Source organism: Thermobia domestica, chromosome 4, assembly GCF_964235325.1.
Source record: "Thermobia domestica chromosome 4, izTheDome1.hap1.1, whole genome shotgun sequence".
In the NCBI taxonomy this organism is placed as follows: Eukaryota; Metazoa; Arthropoda; class Insecta; order Zygentoma; family Lepismatidae; genus Thermobia; species Thermobia domestica.
The window spans coordinates 240,131,963-240,152,852 of NC_137457.1; the positions used below are offsets into that span (position 1 = coordinate 240,131,963).

General features: G+C 34.2%; 1 protein-coding gene across 3 annotated transcripts in view; it reads left to right on the plus strand.

Moving 5' to 3' along the window:
• Positions 1-20,421, plus strand: part of LOC145683925 (uncharacterized) — a 32,209-nt gene extending 11,788 nt beyond the window's left edge. The window contains exons 2-4 of one of the 3 annotated variants that reach the window (XR_014131214.1): positions 1,520-2,318; positions 9,621-9,747; positions 17,584-20,421. Coding sequence is in view for 2 of the 3 variants with exons in the window: in XM_081755607.1 (XP_081611733.1) it covers positions 1,520-2,318; positions 9,621-9,694 (873 nt within the window). In the remaining variant the exon portion in view is untranslated. Of the gene's footprint in view, positions 1-1,519; positions 2,319-9,620; positions 9,748-17,246 lie in introns of all 3 variants that reach the window. The other 2 variants (XM_081755607.1, XM_081755608.1) reach the window with 2 other exon arrangements.
• Positions 20,422-20,890: the final 469 nt, after the last annotated feature.

Sequence of the window (20,890 nt, forward strand, 5' to 3'; positions counted from 1 at the left end):
ATTATAGTTACAGTTCCCAAGAAGGAAAGATAGAAAATAACGCGCCCTGCGGGGATCTAACTCGCCTTCACTCGCTGACGTTCGTTTGGCAGGTTTTCTTTATGATAAAATAGTTACAGTGAATATTGTATTGTATGTTTATAGGTTTTTGTATTTTGGTAATTGCTCTTAAGAATAATGGTTGTAGCAAAGTGATTATGTTTAATGTCGGATTGGGTTCATATACAGTTGTTGTGTTCATATTGTTATTGTTAAAAAAAATCTCACAAGATATTAGAGTGAGTAATATTATGTCTACACCTTTTATGTAACATATTCTGGGAGTCCTATATACGTATTAATTCGTATTTATATATATTTGTAGGTGTATAGTAGCTGTCTTTACGAATGTTGGTCAATATTATATTCTTATGTGCAATCATAACAGTCTTGTTCAAAAGAATCTGACTACGTTCTGTCTTTCAAAAGCCATTCAATTTTGTGTAAGCTTTTTCAGCAATCTCTGTCGCCTTCGTCAGTAGCTTTAGGAAGCTCACATGAGTGTCTTTTCATTTTTCAGTGTTATTTTACATTTATTTGGTATGCGTAGTTGAAAAATTATAATATGCAAACTCTTGCTGATGTAACTCTTTTGTATTCAAACAATTCTTCTTTTGAGCGATCTACTGAGCCTCCAAATACTTTGCACTACAACTATATGGAATGTAGAACTATTTTATAGAGTTATATAGCCATTGAAAAAACACTTGTTAAGTTACTGTTATTGACTAGAAACCTTTAAGATTACGTGCGTTTTAAACTTACTGCTCAATTACTTGAAGCTGTAACAGCTACTTAGAGTTATGACTTGGCGTATATGGACCTTTTGTGTAAATTTCTGCTGATCTCTGACACTACAGGAAACTTGAATTCGATTTTGTTTTTAATTTTTTTAATACACATGAACCTTTTAATAACTTTGATCTACACTAGCATCAAACACCTACATCTTTTTTACACATCATATAAATGAATATGTGTCAAATGTTATCGTTAAATAACAATAATAATAAATGCAAATCTTGTTTGGTCGATTGAGATCTTCCTTCAAACCAAAATTATATCTAATAGAAAATTGTGCGCCTAGTTTTTTTCTTTCTTTCTTTCTTTTTTTTTTTTTTAACAAGACTGTACCCTTGAAGCACTTTTCTAATAGTGTAATGCATGTTATTAAATTATTTATAATGTATTTATGAAAAAAGTACTTGCCCCTAAAGTAATCAAAATTATCTAATAGTGAACGTTTCACCAAAAAGTTATTGTCTTTCTTAGCACACAACCTTTCAGAACGTAGTTTCACACACATCGTTAGTTTTCTGGAAGGATATAAGGTGAGGAAGGCAGTAACTTTTTACCGAAATATACACAATTAAATCATTTCGGGTAATGAATATTGAATGTGAATCGTATTAGATAAAATAGCTATTTATCAAGTAATTAAGACGATACTTGAAACGTTTAAATTTTCAATTTATCCAAGGTCACATCACAAAGCAGTTTGTCTTCTGGAAGCAGAACACCTCAGTTACCTATTTCTGTGGAATCACCTTTGGCTAATTGGATGATGCAGACAAGTATTGCCACTCAGTGTCCTAATCCTAGCATCCTTCTGTCAGATCGCAAGTCTTTAGCATCAGAAATTCCAAATGGGTATTTCATGTGTGTGAATAAACTACCACAACAAAATATCCTGAATGGTAGACTCTCATGTGTTACTAACGGCCACCAACAGGAATCTCAAATTGCTGGAACGCGCTTCAAGAACAGTCTTCACTCTTCAGGAGTTCCCAACAATAGATACCTTTTAAGTACCAATAATCATTCTCAAGATGTTTCCAACCAGAGATTGCCATACCCAACCAATTTTCCGATTAATATTCCAAACGGCAATGGAAAGTTATCTTACTTTAACAATTATCCCTATGAGCTGCTGAATGGTAGTATGGCCAATCTGAACAATAATATTATTAATAGTAACAACGGGCAAAATGAACATTACCATCAGAATGGTTCAATGACATCACCTGGAAGTAATTTTCAACATCATATTGTTATGAATGGTAGTGGCAATCTATTGGGAAACGATCTTCTTCAGAACCAAGATGTAGCAGACAAAACGGCGCTTATCGCCGCGTCACATGCTTTTCCTATGACGCCGGGAAATCTAGGAAATTTGGTTCGACCCCCGTCAGTGATAACACTATGGCCGACGCAAAGGATTCCCACGTCAGTCCATGCGCAGGACATTGAAATGCCCATGGCAGGACTTACTAACACAGGTAGGTTCCATTTTTTAAAGATTTTCCTTTTAGTAATAAGTTAAAAGTTACACCATTAGCATTTTTATCTGATGATGATATAATAATGCGCTGAAATTCTGTTTTTCTCTGCAAATTAGACTTAATGAACGAAATGCTACATATTTAGATCATTGGATAGTCTAATTCGAGAAGGTTCACCTTTTATAAAACTGTGGAATACTTTTGTGGTATACATAATCTGATCCATAAGTTCTGGGAAAGCAATAGAATAAATAAATAATAATAATAATAATAAGATCTGTTTTTCTTCCATGTGTTCTTGTACGTAGTGAGGATTTAATTTATACATATGCAAATAAATTAGTACGAAGATAAGTCAAAAATTATCCGCAATTTTGACATAACTTTTCTTCCATTATTTATATTGACCCTTGTCCTCGTTTATTTTTATTGTTATGCTGTTGTGGTTATGCTATAAAAGTTTGATCCTGATTCCTCCACTTGTCTTCCTTTTGTTGCAGATAGATCATTGCCACTCCATTAGAAGTTTGCACCAAAGAGGAACAACGAGTAGTGATCCGTTTTTTGAGGTCGGAAAGTGTGTCAGAAATCACGGCTGATTTCCAGACGATGTGTCACTTCATCAGTAGTCACTCGTCTGTCCAACAGAATTATGTCACGTACACGCACAATGTTATCATTTGTGGCCATAGATGATCTCCTTCCGGCTCCTTCCTCGTGCGTAACACTTGTGCGACCATTTTTGAATCCATTCATAGACACTCCGTTGCGGCAAGACACTGTTCCCGTATTGTGCCGGAAGTCTTTGATGGATTGCGGTTCCTGATATAACCTTTCGACCACAAAAACCGGATTACTTCTCGTTGTTCCTCTTTGGTGCAAACTTCTAATGGAGCGACCATGATCTATCTGCAACAAAAGGAAGACAAATAGAGGAAATAGAATCAAACTTCCGTAGCATAACAGCATAACAATAAAATAAACGAGGACAGAGGTCAGTGTGAACAATGAAAGAAGAGTTATGTCAAAATTGCTTTTTTTTTTTTTTTTTTTTTTTTTTTTTTTTTTTTTTTTTTACTTATCCTCGTATATTCAGTAGTTTGGTTGAAATTCGTTAGCGTTGATCACGAACATACGATAAACTCATTTTGCTTTTGGGAACGAAATGAACAATAAAAATTTTAACACTATTCTGTGAACATTATTGTAATCCAGGTGAGCGCTGTTTGATATTTAGTACGCCCGGAATAGTTGGAAATAATGAATATCTTACAGCCATATAACTTATCAGTGCTCATCTGAATCACATCAGTCTTTAAAATACAGTTTTAAAATCTTCGTTGTCTATTTCTGTTCTTGAAACCTCTAAAACAATCTCATCGTGTCTTCCTGATCAAGACTGACGAAATATTGAGAAAATTACATTTGCTTCAGGCAGGATTATTATATTTCACGAAGTAAAGTGAAAGACACATGACAGAAACATTTATTTACAAAATGTGGATAATAAATGTCCCGTTATTTCTTAAAGGGCTGCTTCTTCAGACGTATTTTAAACAACAGACATCAATTTTCATTATATCCATCTAGTGATGTTATTATTACTGGACAAATTATAACTTTCTCTTTCGTGCGCTGTATTAGTAGGCCAGCGCCTTTCGTGCTACATTCGATTATTACACACTTCCTTTGTAATCGACAGATACATGTGGAAACATTTGAACTTTCTACTTTCCTCGAATTGATAGAAAACTCGGACAAATTCATAGTGAGAGAATATTCGCTTGGACGTTTATTTTATTCTTGAGGTAAAAAGGATGCATGGTAAGACAGCTTCAAGGATATGGTGAGATGAGTGACTAGAATGAATGATGTAACTGCTTCAAGGATTTGGGGAGGTGAATGCCTAGGAAGAATGGTGGGTCTGCTTCAAGGATGTGGCGAGGTGAATGACTAGGAAGCATGGAGCTGCTTCAAGGGTTTGGGGAGCTGAACAACTAGGAAGCATGGTGGAGTTGTTTTAAGGATGTAGGAAGGGGAATGACTAAGAGTAGTATACGAGGCTGAACCTGTTCAGTGTAGCTTGTTATGTTACTTGAGACCTGTAGGCTGTTGGAATTCTTGAGATGCAATTGTGTACATAATCTTTTACTGACTATTCTCTGTAAACCGTACGCGTTTATTTAAAGAACTAAAAAAGTCAATTCTAAACTTTTCGAGTCAGACGAATGAACTTTGCAACAAACTAGTGTTGCAACATTTTTTTTTTTTTTTAAATAACGTGAGAAAATATAGATTGTACGAAACGCCGTGTTTCGTAACACCTTAACTCATATTAACGCTAATCGGTACATTCATCAATGAGAGGTGTTTACTATGTAATTCTACTGCACTTAGGTAAATGGAACTAGCAGGAATATGGTAACTAACAGAATTTTAAAACATGAATTTGATAGAGTATATAGAATAGTTTGTAATGGTAATTGTACGTACACCATGTTCAGAAAATCTGTGAAATGACAATATTTTCATAGAGAGACACAGACATCCGCTTAATATTTATAAAAGGTGCATTCATTGAATTATGAATTCGAACGCCATGTGTTTCAATGTTAACCTGTTGTCCACTAGAGCGTGGATGTGGTAATTGTGGAAAGCAGAGATAGTTTCACTGGGACTACAAATAGTGGAAACAATGATCCTTTTCGGGTTTCCAAGTCTCGCATCATAAATACATAAACAAGTTCCTATCCATTTTATTTGCTCATCATCTAACTTTTTGCCTCCAAATACTATTGTAACTTCATTGTACACCCACTGTTTCCCACCCACTGTTTCAAACATTCACAAGCTAATTCGCGAAAGGATGGTGATGTTAGTGTTGTCTCATCTGTTATAGCATATGGAAGCATCTGCCTAAAGAGGTTTGATCATACATCTTTACCAGCGTACCCAACATCTCCACCATGGCACTGTTATAGGGATGAAAGAGCTTAAATACTACAAAATCAGTGATACAGGTTTAGTGATGGACTCCATGATCATTCGGATATAACAGCATGCAATCATCAATTCCGTGCTGTGAAACGTGTGACGCCCATCAATATCCACCGTCACATGAGTGTTGAGCATGGGAAAGCATGTGTGGACATTAGTACAATGAGGAGGTGGGTTCGGACAGTGCGCACAGAGAGTCCAGCCACGTCGTATGTGCATGACAAGGACTGCATTGGACGGTCAAAGACTGCATTCACTTCAGAGAAAATGGGGCAGGTTGATGCGCTGGTTCACGTTATCTGCGCATTAAACAGAGAGTGGTTGCAGACATTACTGGTATATCACTTCGAACAGTGAATCACATCATACATGAAGAGCTTGGGTTCAAAGAAGGGTGTTCAAGGTGGGTTCTACACAGCTTTAAAAAATAAGGAATCCGGCAAAACGAATATGAGCAAAATTTGGCCCGTTTCAACACCCAAGACGACGCCTTCTTCATACGTCTCGTGACTGGGAACGAGTCCTGGGCTCACTACTTCGAGCCCGAGACTAAACACCAGTCCGTGAAATATCCATCCTCTTCCCGTCGAAAAAATTTCAAAACGTAACCATCAATAAGGAAAGTCATGATCACTATCTTTTGCGATAGTGAAAATGGGTGTGTGGTGCTGCTTGATATTTTGGAACGTAGCGCTACTGTCAACTTCGAGCGCTACGTGCAGACACTAAAGAAGTTGCGATTACGTCAGCGTGGATTTCGTCCGCACATAATTGTCATTCTTTTACACGACAACGCAAGGCCGCATACAAGCCGGGAGACCACTGCCGCGTTGCAGAAAGTCCAATCCAGAAATGTTTTGCCGCACCCACCCGTCAGCCCTGTGATTTTGGCTATTCCCAAAGCTTAAGAAACACCTGAATTTCCAGCATTTCTCATCCGAAATGGAAGTCATCAGGTCAGTGCGTTCTTGTGTCATCAGCAACCGGCCTCATTTTTCACCGTCAGTATGCAAAAAGAAAAAAGAAAAGAAAAAAAGAGAAAAAGAAATTTTTCAGTTTTACGTCCCACGATTATGCCGGCTAGGCTAAAGGAGACGATGATAATGAGTAATGAATGAAATGGTAAAATGAAGAAAGTGAGAGGAAACGGGAGAACCCCGACAAAACCCACGCACACGGTGTCGTCAGTAGGCAAGAAGGAGTGCACTGTTGGTGCAAGTGAGTCGACGCCAATGGTTGCTGTATTGAAAACTGAAAGATGACTCCGAAAGGAGAACGTTCAAGCTTTCGTTTAAAGGTAAAATTATTCGCGTACAACCATTAGTAAAAGAAATTAGGGAGTTGGAGACAAAACTTATGGAATAGTCCTCGTATCAAGGTATAGTTGCAGGGGTGATAGTCAAGGAAAGTAGTGATGCGTTCTGTAAGGTCGTCAATACTAGGAACAGGGTTTTGGATTGTAGGCAGATCTTACTGTTGATTTATTACCACCTCGCTGTCCTATGTTCTTACGGAACCACCAGTTCCATTGGTTTTATTTTTCTCTACTAAACTCCGCATCCGGCCTGTTACTACTATCATTTGACCCTAGACTCCAACATGATGCTAATGTGGATGGATACTTCGCAGCTACTTCTCTGTTCCTTATTTTATTTTATTTTATTATTTTTTTCTTTTACACTTACTTCTATCTCTTGTAATCTGATGAAGATTTTAGCGAAAGTGCTAATAGTGTACCTTTATTTTTTTAATTGGGGAAACGGTGGCTCTGGTACAGTGCTTGTCTCTGGCCTCTGTTTCAACCCCACTACATTTGAGTTTGTGGTGGATGATACTGTATCCATGGATCAGTTTCCTTTCACGTTTTCATTCCTCCACTTATTTAATACTCATTCATCGTATTCTTTAGCCTAAAAGGCATAATCGCAGTACGCAAAACTGACAGATTTCATTTTCTTTGTTTTCTAGTATGTAATTATGTTTTCACCATTTTCTGGTTAGAAATTTACTTTTCATTTCTGTTTCGGGATTCCTTTGTTTATAAGATTGAGGTGTTCTGTTTTGTGAATATGATATGTTCTATGCCGTACAGTAAGTTACCACAAATCATGTGTTATTTGTCTTCCACTTGTTTTTTTAATCCTACTTCTTTCACTCCCAGTCTGATGATTTTAGCCTAAGCGCTGATGGTGCACTTTTATTTTTTTAGTGTATGTGATAATGCTTTCACAGTTTTCTAGTGAATAATTCATTTTCTATTTCCATTTGTTGAACGCAAGATAGTTATGTTTTCGCTAAGTAGAAAATTAGATATTTACCGTGTCTGTTAGGACATTGACTTTGAAATCGCTGTTAGAGAGACGCTGGGCGTCTTCTTTAAAGAATAGAAAAATATACGCTAAAATCCGTTAATTTGGACACTTTTATAGAGAGAGGATTTTCTATTAACTGGTGAAAATGTTTTTTAAAACTCTCATACAATGAATTGTTTGAATGAAATACTCACCAGAAAATGTGTGCTCCCTCGTGACTAAGCAGTTAGCGTAAGCGCCTTTGACGTGAGAGACCCGGATTCGATTCCCTGTGGGAGCTAGTGGTTTGAAACCCACGTTAAACTCTAGGTCCACTTCTCCAAATCAAATCAAATCACCACAAAATGTACATCTGTAGAGGGCTTGCTGAGCTTACATTGAAGTTCCCAGCACATCGATAGCCTTAGAGACAAGCGAATTGTTCTGCCTGTACATAGCATACTGCATCTACGAGGGCCGCTTTTTTTTTTTTTTTTTTTTTTTTCAACATCTGTTAAGGCACCAGAAGAGAATCTCTGAAATGGCGGGACGCAGGTTAGTCAAATCTGTTCCTTGGAGACTGGTGTTCAATCATTGTGAACGTGAAAGTATCGAGTCCAATCGCAGCGCCCACCAAGTGTGAACTGCATGATGTAATTCGATTTCTCTAGGCGTAGAGTACAATACATAAGCCATTCATCGCTGAATGATTAGGGATTATGATGGGAACTTTATACACGATTGCTAAGACTCACCAACCTACATGACGAGAGAAGCCAATGGTGGATATTTGTGACGGAAGACGGCCTTGATAAACGCACGAATCATGTGGTTCTTGAAAGTATAAAATATGGTTCCTGAACTGTCTGATCTTGGAATTGCAGGAAAATCAGCAGCCACCTGGAGAAATAGAATTACATCATGTAATTCACACTGGGGGGGGGGGGGGGGGCGCTTCGACTGCAATCACTATTTGAACTATCTGAACTTGGAATTTCAGGGAAGTCAGCGGTCATCTGGAAAGATCGAATTACATCATGTAGTTCATACTTGGCGGGCATTTCGATTGCAATCACTATCTGAACTATCTAATATTGGAATTTTAGGAAAATCAGCAGCCGCTTGGAGAAATCGAATTACATCATGTAGCTCACACTTGGCGGGCGCTTCGATTGCATTCAATACTGTTTCACGCTCACTATACTCCACAATGATTGAATACAAGAGTCTGTCTCTTGGTGTAGAGGATGTGCGATCTTCAGGGATCAGATTTGACTAATTTGCGTTTCGCCATATCACGTGGCTCTCCCCTTGTCGCTTAACAGAGGTTCAAAAAGCGACTTTTATAGTTTGAAGGAGTCAAACAACATGATCATTGTAGTTATGTGTGTATCAGAGTCTGTATATGCAATGGAAGAATACCAGCAGACGTCTATTGTGAAATTAAGTGATTTCAAGCATGCCCATGTAAGGTGTCGCAAGAGGCCGAGTGATCTTTACCCAGAATTACTGCTCTCGTGAGTCGTGACGTGTCAGTAGACCATTGATGGTGAATGGTGGAGAGCAGAGAGTATCACCGCGAACGTATCCCAATTGCGACATATTACGAGAGCATCTGAACAAAACGGTCGTTCGGGCTACCGTAACTGACAAGAAGGCGACCACCAGTGCAATCAACTACTGTCGCCCCATCTCCCTTCCCCCCCCACACACACACATACATGAAAGCATGAATAGTAAACTATTTTTTGCAGTCAGATCTGCATGACTCATGACACCTGCATATTGTCAAAACCGCCTTAGGTAATGTTGGGAGGGACTGTCCTTTATAAGGAATAAAAATGGTAATATTTTCATTACATCAGTTCTAGTACTTTATTAGTTTAGATGGTTAGTTGTATCGTGGTTATGGTGTGTTGCTAGAATCATTAAGTAAAAATGCTGGCATTAATTGAAGTGTCTTATTTTTCACCAATAGTATTGTCATTGAATGTCTTATCATTATAACCAGGTTGTCCCACAGCAGTGGGTAATGGTGACATATTTAAATGCTGCAGCCTAGATTACGAGAATGGCAAAGATTAACTTTGGACAAGCCAACTCATTACGATGTACATGGTTCGCACAAGTAAGTAAAGGTAACAAATTGCATGTTTTACATATGCACTGTTCCAGTATTATGATCTATTACGTTAGTAGCATGCTGTTACTTCTTAAATACTTGTTATAGATATCCATTAACTTCTTGTAGAGTTTTTCGTAGCAGATACATCACGAGTATGATGGGTAGTTGCCTTATTTTTTGCGAATTTATTTTGCTGTTTTACATGTTAGAATATAACACTTTTTCGTAAATAGTAAGAACATTGCAATTTTATGCACAAGTTTAATTGCTATAATAATTTTACAATTGAACGCACATTTATTAGTTTTACTATTTATAAATAGCTCAGTTTAATAAATATCTAAAGAGAAACTGAGGGAAGGAAGAGAATATTTTTTTATTTAATCTAAAATTCTAAGGTAGATTATGATTTAGAAACCAGTGGCCCGAAAATCTTCCCGTAAAAGAGCAAATCCTGTTCTCCACCATCACCGTGAACAAACTAACACTGATCATTAACTTATAATTAAGTACTGACCTTGTATCCCAAAGTAATGTTGTATTTATTAAATGATTTCAACCCTTTCTAAGACTTTCATCAGTATTTTTTCTCCCGCTGCCGTGTTTATTTTTGATAATGAATCCATTTGGGAGACATTCTTAAACTACCAAAAGCTAAGACTACGAAGAAAAACCCATAAATTTTTGTGTAGTTGTAGAACCTAATAGATCTTTACCTTTTGGGCTTCCATTCTTGAAAAAGAATTACCAGCATTTAAATTGAATAATTATTATTTGCAAAGCATACCACTAATAGCGGTAGAAAACTTGTGCAAATGTTGAAACAGAAATATTCTTTTAACAATACTTTGTAAAAATGGTTCCATTTATATAAACATTTCTGTCTCCACTATCCACAATCTTTTTGCAGAAATAAGTAAAAAGAACTTCTTTTCTGTGAAGATATGCATTGTCGTTTGTTAGTTAATGTAAATTAAAACTTGTGTACTCATTAACAAATTACTAGCTGTCAGACGTTTTCCTGTTTCAATAGTAAGTGCTTCGGAACAAATGCTCTTTGTACTTAAAACAGCAAAAATTGCAAAAATTTTATTTTTTCCTCTTTGCATAAATAATTTGCTTCTGGTTCATCTTTTTGCTCAAAAGATGTATTTTTCTTGGACAACAAATAGCATTCGTTCCGAAGCACAGACTATTGAAACGACAAAACATCTGACACTTGGTAATTTTCTAAAGAGCACTAACTCTTCCTGTGCCAGCTATACTTAAAAATCACAATCTGTTTCAGGGGTTCTATAGTCTCTTTATAAAGTTATCTTCGTTACGCTACAATCTGGAACATATTTATAGGCTTTGTCGTAAAAATCCATGCTTCAACAGAAAACTTTCGCACCACTCGTTTTCAACACGTTGGTTGATTGTGCATAAAAAATTCATCACACGGAAAGCCGTTTTATGGCAGTAAGGGCTTTCTTATCTGAATGTTAAGGAAGTATTTTTTTGTGAAGTGGCCTTAACTGCGAATATCAGGAAAGTACATCATACTCTCACTAACAAAGTTACATAATAAAAACTGTTGTATTAATTTATAAATCCTCACCCCCTTCCAAAAAAAAAAAAAAGAAAGAAAGAAGAAAAAGAAAAAGAAAAATATATGGACAGTATACAATAACTTTGATTTTCTAACTTTGTTACTGACAATACGTTCTACTTTTTTCCCCCCACATTTCACAATTATTTTTGCGTAATACTTAACTATAAGATCAGAAACTGTTTAGTGCTTTATAATGCATTTCTGCACCGTGGTCCGGAAGTGAACGTACCCCTAATTGGTGTTTTCTGACGCTTTTAGGTTTTACCCACATTTGTTTGGTAACATTGCTTGGCATTGTCTGGCAACATTGCTATCCATATTCATTTGTTTTCTGCTGTTTTCTGCTTGGCAACAAAACTTTGCAGTGAAGTTGGAGTAATCAAACAATCTGTGATCAAATTCCATATAGCATTGAACAAAGATTATTTGTTGTGGTTTGCTTCACGAAAGGCCTTACACAGGTGACACCATGGAAAGTGTTAAAGTGAAATTTTCCGACCGCTTTGGTATTAATCCACCAAGAAAAGCAACAATGTTGGGGTGGGAAAAACGTGCATTTGCTAGGGCAGTGTGAAACACCTATCCCGAGGCGGTCGACCGATAAAACGGAGAACTTGGCGCAGAATTCAGCTGTGTTACGACATAGATCATGATCATACCGATGTTTATGACTCTTAATACACTTAAGACTTCAAGACTAGTGTTGTAAAGGCCTGGAAATTTTGGGTAAAAAAAAAAAAAAAAAAAAAAAAAAAAAAAAAAAAAAAGTTTTTTCCCGAGCTTAAAAAAACGGAAAATCTGGGAAAAATTGAAATTTTCGAATATTTTACTACATTATGCTTTTAAAATGAAAACTATTTTAAATTTACTAGTTTACAGTTAAGATCATTGAGTAGTTACGTTTCTTGTATTAGTATAGGGAAATTTTGTGGCAACAAACATGTTTGTACCACTTCTTTAAAGTTAGCACCGTAATAGATTGGAGTTATGGCTACAAAATACCCTAAAATATAATCCTATAAGGAAATATAAAATATGATCCTAAAATATAATATAGACGTAATTTAAATTATCTTAAGTAATTTTATAAAGTTACCGTTTTAAAGCAGCGAAGTGTTAAAATAACAGGGCCAGAATAATTTTAATTAATACCAGTATGTTAAAATCAAATATATATTTTATGGAGATACGTATCTTTCTTGTCCTGTGTAAAATTTCCGGAAATTTCGAACCCATTAGAAAAAAATATTTTGTTCGGAAATATCGACAAAACCCGGAAAATACAATTAAAAACTATTTCTTCACCTGATACTAATCTTATTTGCTGTAACGTGTCTGCAGCATATATGTATACAACGTATTTCGCTAGCAGAAAAAATACTTAAGGCACCAGCTTTTTTAATTTTACTTTTTAGTTTTCTGAATTCTGATAAAAATCCCTCTTTATTATTTGTAATTATATTTTTCGAACATCTCAAAAAGAGAGATTATCTTATTTACATATACACACATACACTACACAAGTGCTTAAATTTGAGCAGCGACAAATATATTAAAGAATTTAACATGTGAAATTTTCGTTCTTTATTATTAGACCCCCTAAAGACTAACAGAATATCTGTTCTTCGCATGAAGATAAAACTTTTCATTTTGGATATAAGGGACACCAAAACTGTCACCAATGAACTTAGAGACCCCAAAAACTATGAATTCGACACTCGTATCAGCCATTTTCAGTTACTCTTACATGTCACTTTCCCCCTTTAGAAATAACTAATGGGGGCTGAATTTGGATTTAAACGGCATCGGAAGTGTCACTGTTCATCTCAGCTACCCCAAAAACTATGAATTCGACACAAATATCGGTCATTTTGGTGATTTTTATATATCCATCCCTTCTCCCTCCCCCAAGTTGCGGCGCTGAATTGGGAATTAAACAGCATCGGAAGAGTTAATGTTCATCTCAGAACCCCAAAAACCATAGATTTGACACCAATATCAGTCATTTTTGATCATATATATATATATATATATTTCCTCTCTCCCCCAACCCCCAAGTTACGAGAATGAATTTTGATTTAAACGGCATCGAAAGTGTTACTGTTCATCACAGCAGCCCCAAAAACTATGGATTCAACACTAATATTGGTCATTTTCGATCATTTGTATATGTCCTCCGCCCCCAGGTCACAGCGCTGAATTTGGATTTAAATGGCGTTAGAAGTGTCACTGTTAATCTCAGCGGCCCTGAAAATTATGGATTCACACTAATATCGATCATTTTGCATCATTTTTATACATATCTCCCTCCTCCCCCAGTTTGCGGGGATATATTGGATTTAAACGGCATCGAAAGTGTCACTGTTCACTTCAGGGTTCCCGAAAACTATGGATTCGACACTCATATAGGCTATTTTCAGCCTCCTCCCCTAAGTTGCGTCCTGAATTTTTCTTTCAACAGCATCGGAAATGTTACTGTTCATCCCAGCAACCACGAAAACTATGGATTTGATACAAATGTCGGTCATTTTTGATCATTTTATATATCTCCTTCCCCTTCCCCCAAGTTGCAGTGCTAAATTTGAATTTAAGCTTCATTGGAAATGTCATTGTTCATCTCAGCAGCTCCGAAAACTATGAGTTCGACACTAAGATAAGTAATTTTTAATATATATTAGCGCACTTCCTCCCTCCAAGTTGCACTTTTAAAGTGAAATGGTAAAGTCCATCCCAAGCCTGAACCTCATCTATGTTGAAATTTTTGATCGAGATCAGTCTGGTGGTTCAAGAGTTGTTAAGTTACAAATATAGTCACTTTCATTTTATATGCGTAGACTAGTCGTTGGCTAGCTAGGGGCTTCTCCCCCAGACCCCCGAGTTTGCTAAGCCTACGGCCTCGCATTTCTTATCTATCGGCTTTTGAATCAACAGTGAATTTCGTGAACTTGCTCTTCACATTTCCTAAATTTGCCCATCCGGGGGCTTCGCCCCCCTCCCCAACACAGTGTCTTTGCTCGGCCTACGGCCTCACACCTCTAGAACCCACAATTCTATTATTTCTTTTCCTATTTCAACTGTCTAAAAGATAAGATTTTGTATCCCAAGAAAACGCACATTTAAATAGCAAGGAATTTCTTCATCCACCTTTAGACTTCTAAAAGATTAAAAATATTCACTTCTGGAAATTTTCCTATCGGTTAGTCCTGGAAGGCTAGATTTCATGATTCTAATCCTGCCCGAAGTCCCTAAACATTTTGGGGTATAGAAGACGTTCCATATAATTAACATGGGAAAGATTTTTCACTTCTCCATAAAACCACTCTACGGCTGGAAATTTTTATTTCTGATGAATCACTTAGGTAACACTAACAAAAACGTGCAAGCATACCGAATTTCAAGTTTTTATCCCAATTCTAAGTAAATAAAACATGAGGTTATAGGTCCAAAAAAGGTCCGTTTAAATAACATGGGGAAATTCTTCATCTCCTCTTTAGACCCCCTAAAAGTTAAAAATATTCACTTTTGGCAATTTTCCTGTGGTTTAGTTCCGGAAAGCTACAATCATGCCAAATTTAATCATTGTAGCACTACAGGAAGTGCTCAATAATTTATGTCAGCTCATGTAGTTTTATATATAGTTGAGATAATTTGTCGCATTAGAAAACAGGTATTTGTTTGCGTACAAAATTTTGTACATAAAGTTTATATTAAAGTTTGTATTTGAATACTAAATAATAATAATTATATGTCTTAGTGCATGAGTATTAGTGAAATTCGTCTACTGCTCTTTCTTTTAAGAAGTAATTTGGTTAAAATTAACAAAATTTCACTAGATCAAAGAGCACATTTAAGCACTCAGTTTCATTCAAGAGCCCTATTTGTTGCAATAGAAACCCTTCATGATGGTAGATGTATATACAATTATAAAATTTATGTAATTAATGCACAACCAGTAGTAGGCCTAAACGACTAAAAGGAAATGAGTGCAGACTATTAATTGTCAAGAATATTTACAACAGTTTTATTTTCGAATGCTTCTTTTTTAAATATTCACAATATTGAAATTTCTCAATTTACATTTTTCACGCGTTCGAAAAAAAAAAAAAAAACTGTCCTATTACTAGTAAAACTAACCTAATACAAAGATTTTGGTTATTTTCCCAATTTTTCCGGAAAGAAACCGGAAAAACTTTTTTTTTTTTTTTTTTTTTTTTTTTTTTTTTTTTTTTACCAGCCGGTTCAAAATTTCCGGAAATTTTACAACACTAGTACAGACATTCTAACATAAATAACACTATACTGTTGAAACTAAAGGGGAAGTATTTCCACTTCCGGTCCATCCTGTATGTGATCCAGTTTCTACGCCTTAAACTAAGTATTACGAAAGCGTGGATTGAATTTATCTTTTGTTAATTTATTTTGTCCGTGTATCCTTCCGTCCTGAAGGCAAAAACCTCAAGAACTACTTGATGAATTGGTAGGTCTGATCATCATCCTGCTATATCCTGATTATGATATTACATAAAGGATCAAAATTTAGGAGTCAGGTTCGTTGATGGAAGGAATATTCAAACTGAAGGTGGCAGATAGTGAGAAGCAGCTTTCTTCAATCAATTAAGCATTCCAATTTCATCTCTATCCCTGATTATCTACTAAAACCGTGTGTGATAAAAATTCACTACAACTTCCGGTTTGAATTTTGATCTACCTAGAAAAGGATCCCTACTGGTCAAGGAAATCAGGGAGTCAAGGAAATATTACAAATGAATGTATATGAAGTATCGTATCTTCGGACTAATTGATTTTCAGACGTTTGTAGGTACATATTAATGATCACAGTATGGATTGTTGCTCAGATTTTTATGGGAGGTAAGTGAAATGTATGTATGAGGAATTGATTACTTTTTTTGTCAATAGAATAAATGTTCTCATGTATAAATATTCATCGTTATTTATTTCTTATTTATGTGTCAACGTCGTCCGACATCTGTCATAAAAGTCAGGGAAATAGATTTCTTCAGATCAATAGGAACCCTGTAGAATAAAAACGATAAGAAATACAGAGAAGAGTTTTTTTTTAAATTTGATGTAGCATTCTAAGAATAGGTATTATCTTCTCTCTTAACCTTCTTTTCAACCGGAAGTGGTAGAAATCTATTTCCCTGACTTTTCTGCCACTTCCGGTTTTAACGTTGATTACCATACAGCAAAAACTGTAATAGATAACGAGAAGCTATTGTCTGTGATCAATTAAGTGTTCAAGGAATATATAGGGTGTTCCAGGAGGAAGAGGCAATATTTTGGGAAATGGTATTATGAGTGACTTTATGTAAAAAAGTTCATATGAACATAGGTCCAAATCTCAGAGGTTTGAGAGCTATAAGTTGTGAACCATTTTTGACTTTCTTGAGTATTGTTCACCCTGTAACTATTTTATAGAGATATGACAGCGGATTTGAAAGGTGATGGAATGGCCTTTTCAACGGTATGCAGCATGTGGCAGTGTTGTCTTTAGTGGGCAAGCTATTGAGTGAAATTTGAGAAGTTAAGGTTATTTAAAGAAATTAGATGGCAACACTAATTCCAAATATCCCTCAATAACTTCTCTTCCAAAGGTACCAATGCCACATATTGCATATCGTTGGAAAGGTTATTCCATCACCTTTCAAATTCGCTATGTGGCACCTCTGTAGAATAACTACAGGGTAAGCAATACGTAATATAAAGTAAAAAATGGTTCACAACCTGTAGCTCTCAAACCGTTGAGATTAGAACGTATGTTCACATGAAAATTTTTGCTTAGAATCACCCATACTACTATTTCCGAAAATATTGTCCCTTCCTCCTGGGACATCATGTATTTCATCTCCACTCATAATTTCTCTACTAAATTGGTACTAACATAATACTACTTCTAGTTTTCAGAATGTGGAAAATATCACTTGAATACAAATCGAACTCCTTCACTGTGTACTCTTCGCACTGCTCGAAAGGTTTTCCATTGAATCATGGGTTTGTATGGATACACAGAACCTATAAGCATATTTTAGTGGGCAGCGTAACAGAAGAAGATAAGTCGGTAAAGAGACCAGATGATCCCTGAAACAGTTTGTTGTGATTTTTGTGTCCCAGATGCAAGATAAATGTATTTTTTACTAATACACGATACTAGTTCGTTTTATAAAATAATAAAATTGCTTGTTTATATAGATTTTTGCAATGAATGTATTATTATTTTTCGCTCTCTCTTTGTAGGTCATTTTCGATTTGAAGTATTCAGTGATTAGTTGGTGCCGTGTATTATCAGTACAAGGATTAATTGATAATATATTAACTTAAAGTGATTGAACCTGATTTAAAGTAACAAGTAAAAAAAAAAATGTATCAGAAATAATACAATACATAGAAATGAGCTTAACATTAGTCGAAAACCTTGTTTTGCAAATAGAAAAATGTAAACAATTGAGTAAACAGCAAGATAAAACTTCGAGATCTTTTCCATCTAAGATCCTAGTTTTTTTCAGTATACATTTTTCCCCTACAATTTTATTTAAAACAAATATATAGTTTTTAAAAAAATGAAAGTTAAATAATCTGATGTCCAAGAAGGATGTAATATGTTGTAGTATAAATATATCACTATCATATGTCTCTTAAATACGTGTGGAATGTAACTTGTAACAGTATCTAATATTCGAAAAAAAATCTAAAGTTAACAACAATGAATAAATAGATAGTATTTAAGTTCTGTTCTAAGTTGTGTGAAATGTTTGGTCAAAACCTGTGCAAAATGTTTGAATCAAATAATATTTTCATCAGAAAATACTTGCAATTAATTATTACAAGAAGCATCACTCTAAAATGTGTTTGCTAAAAGCTTAATTGTATATATTTTGTTATGTGCTGGCTCTTTTGGGATGTTAAGCTGATTTTGAAAACAAAATAAAATTGTTATGTTACTGATATGATCAGTAATCTAAACTAATAATAATAATATTAATTAGATCGGTCTAAACTCAAATAAATGTATTCCATATGATAAAAACATAGGTGAAGTGTTTCTTCATAACACATATCAATATTTCTGTTCTGAAATCAGTATTATCTGTATTAAAACTCAGTTATAGATTTTTTTTGTTTTGTATCTTTTATGAAGCACTAGTTAGTTTCCTTAGAGGTTATATATTAGAGGTATATATTTAGAGATTTTACACATTTTAGAAGAGTACCTGAGTATATACATATATATAATACGATATGAATGGTGCTAATTAAACATGGGTAGAGATATATTCTAGCTGAATATTTTATGACTTTGACAAAAGATAATAATTAATACAAATATATACGTATTCATTTTTTATACGTTCATTACATATTTTGTGTGAATTGGTCTGATGTAGTCTTTGACTTTAGTTATAATGTATACTTAGTTCTATGGAAGATCTGTGTTAACGATAGTAGTATTAATTTTTGTTTCTAATACTACTATTATTTTGACTTAATGAGTATGTACTTTTTTTTTTTTGATTGAATAGAAGTAATATTTCAGAAATATTAAGTTTTCCAGTATAAGGTAAAGTGTATTTTTCTTAAGAATTTTGCGCATATATATATATTAAATAATTCCTTAATTTTCATCCAATAGTGTTCATGTTTTTATTAAGTCTCTTTCGTTTATACTTGTAAATTGTGTTTTTTTTTAAGTTCTCCTTATAACACTATCTCTTCCTTTTTTTTAAAAAAAAAAAGAATATTTTCAAGCACGTTTCTTCCCCTTAGAACAAAACATTTCTGTTTAAAAATGTTGATATTATGCGTAAGAGCTGATTTGGTATAATTATCTGTCAAATTCTAATTAATAACCCTAGTTTTCTGATGTTTTTCTTCTTTATTTATCATAACATTTTTTGTTAAGGAAGTGAATATAATTAGGATTTTACATTATAAAAATTTTATTACTCAATAATTTTTTTGTCTCAGTAAGTTTATAAGTATTTTTGAGATAGAAAAAGAATCAAAATTATCACTAATTATTTCGAATCAATTAGTTAAATATGGCGTAAAAAATATTTTGTTTGTAGAGTGGTAAATTCGGCATGGGTGAGGTATGTATCAATATGTATATTTTATTCTGTATTTATCTTTATTTCTTTTACTAATTACTAACTCAAATTTCTGATATTATGTATTCGATGTGGAAGAAATGTGCTGCTATTAATAGTTTGCTAGTGTATACTCTATTTGTTTTAATTTTTCCTGATGCTTTTTTTCAAAATCGATAAATGGAAAATATTCAAGTTTTTTTCTTTTTATAAGACCTGGCAATATTTTTTTGATTTTAAGTCATTTCGGTCTTTGAGCTGTATATCTTGAATAAATGTAGAATAATATTAACTAATATTTGCTAAAGCATATTGTTTAATTCCACTTATAATAAATATATGTAGCTTAGTATATTCACAACTTATCTGTACAAAATAATAAATTGGAATTTTTTTTTCTTTTTAAGAAAAAAAACATTTATTTTATAACTTTTTTCATTAATTAGATTGCATAATATATATATTTGCCGCATTATTTTACTCGATTTTTTAAAATGAAAACTTAAATTTTCCTGAAATTAAGTTTCTTTTCAAAATCACTCGTGCTATTTTTCTAAAGCTTCTGAGAGATTGAATAAATTGTGCATTCGTAAGATAATATACTTTTTTTTAAAATGTTTCATCTGTTTTAAAATTCAGTATCTTTACAGACCAAAATAAAACAAGAATGTAGGAGTATAAGGTGAACTGCCCTCCGTTCATATATTTTTATTTAAAAAATGTAAGATTGATAAATGAAGCAGAGAAATGGTTATAATTCAATGAAAATATCGGAAATAGTATCAATATTTAAAAAAGTTGAAACCAAAATGATTTAAAATTTATGATTGATGTAAGATGCATTGTTTATTTTAATGGTTTACTTAATACTTAAATTGTATACGCACTTGGATAACAATGTCTGCACAGTCTGAGCTTATGAAAAAGTCAGGAAAACTATGTAAATCTGCCAAAGTTAAATAAAATGTTGTGGATTGTGATCTTGAAATGATTTTGTTGCCAAAATTCATTAAAATTGTGATTTTAAAATGGGCCAAAGCAGTTAGTACAAATTCCTCGTTCCTTAAGGAGAGGGTGCTTTCATTACTTGAGTTGACACAGTTATGTCTGTTTTCAGTGTATTAAAAAAAGTTTCTCTTTAGTGAACGTAAATAACTATTAGATTCATCTAAAATTTTCAGTATCATTACATCTTTCTAGATAATACGAGGCTGGTTCAATTTTAAACAATAAGTAAATGGAAATCATTCTGGAAATTTCCTGGACACAACCTATATGTTACCAACTTTCTGTTTTCTATATAATTTATGCCATCATGCTTTTAATGTCTTCATTTCTTGAAGAAATTTATTGCGCTTTTCTGAAGGCTTTTCATAGCTTCTGTTTCCGTTATTATTATAGATAAATTTATCCGGATATATTTACACACGAAATTTGACCAAGCGGTAAGCATTTTC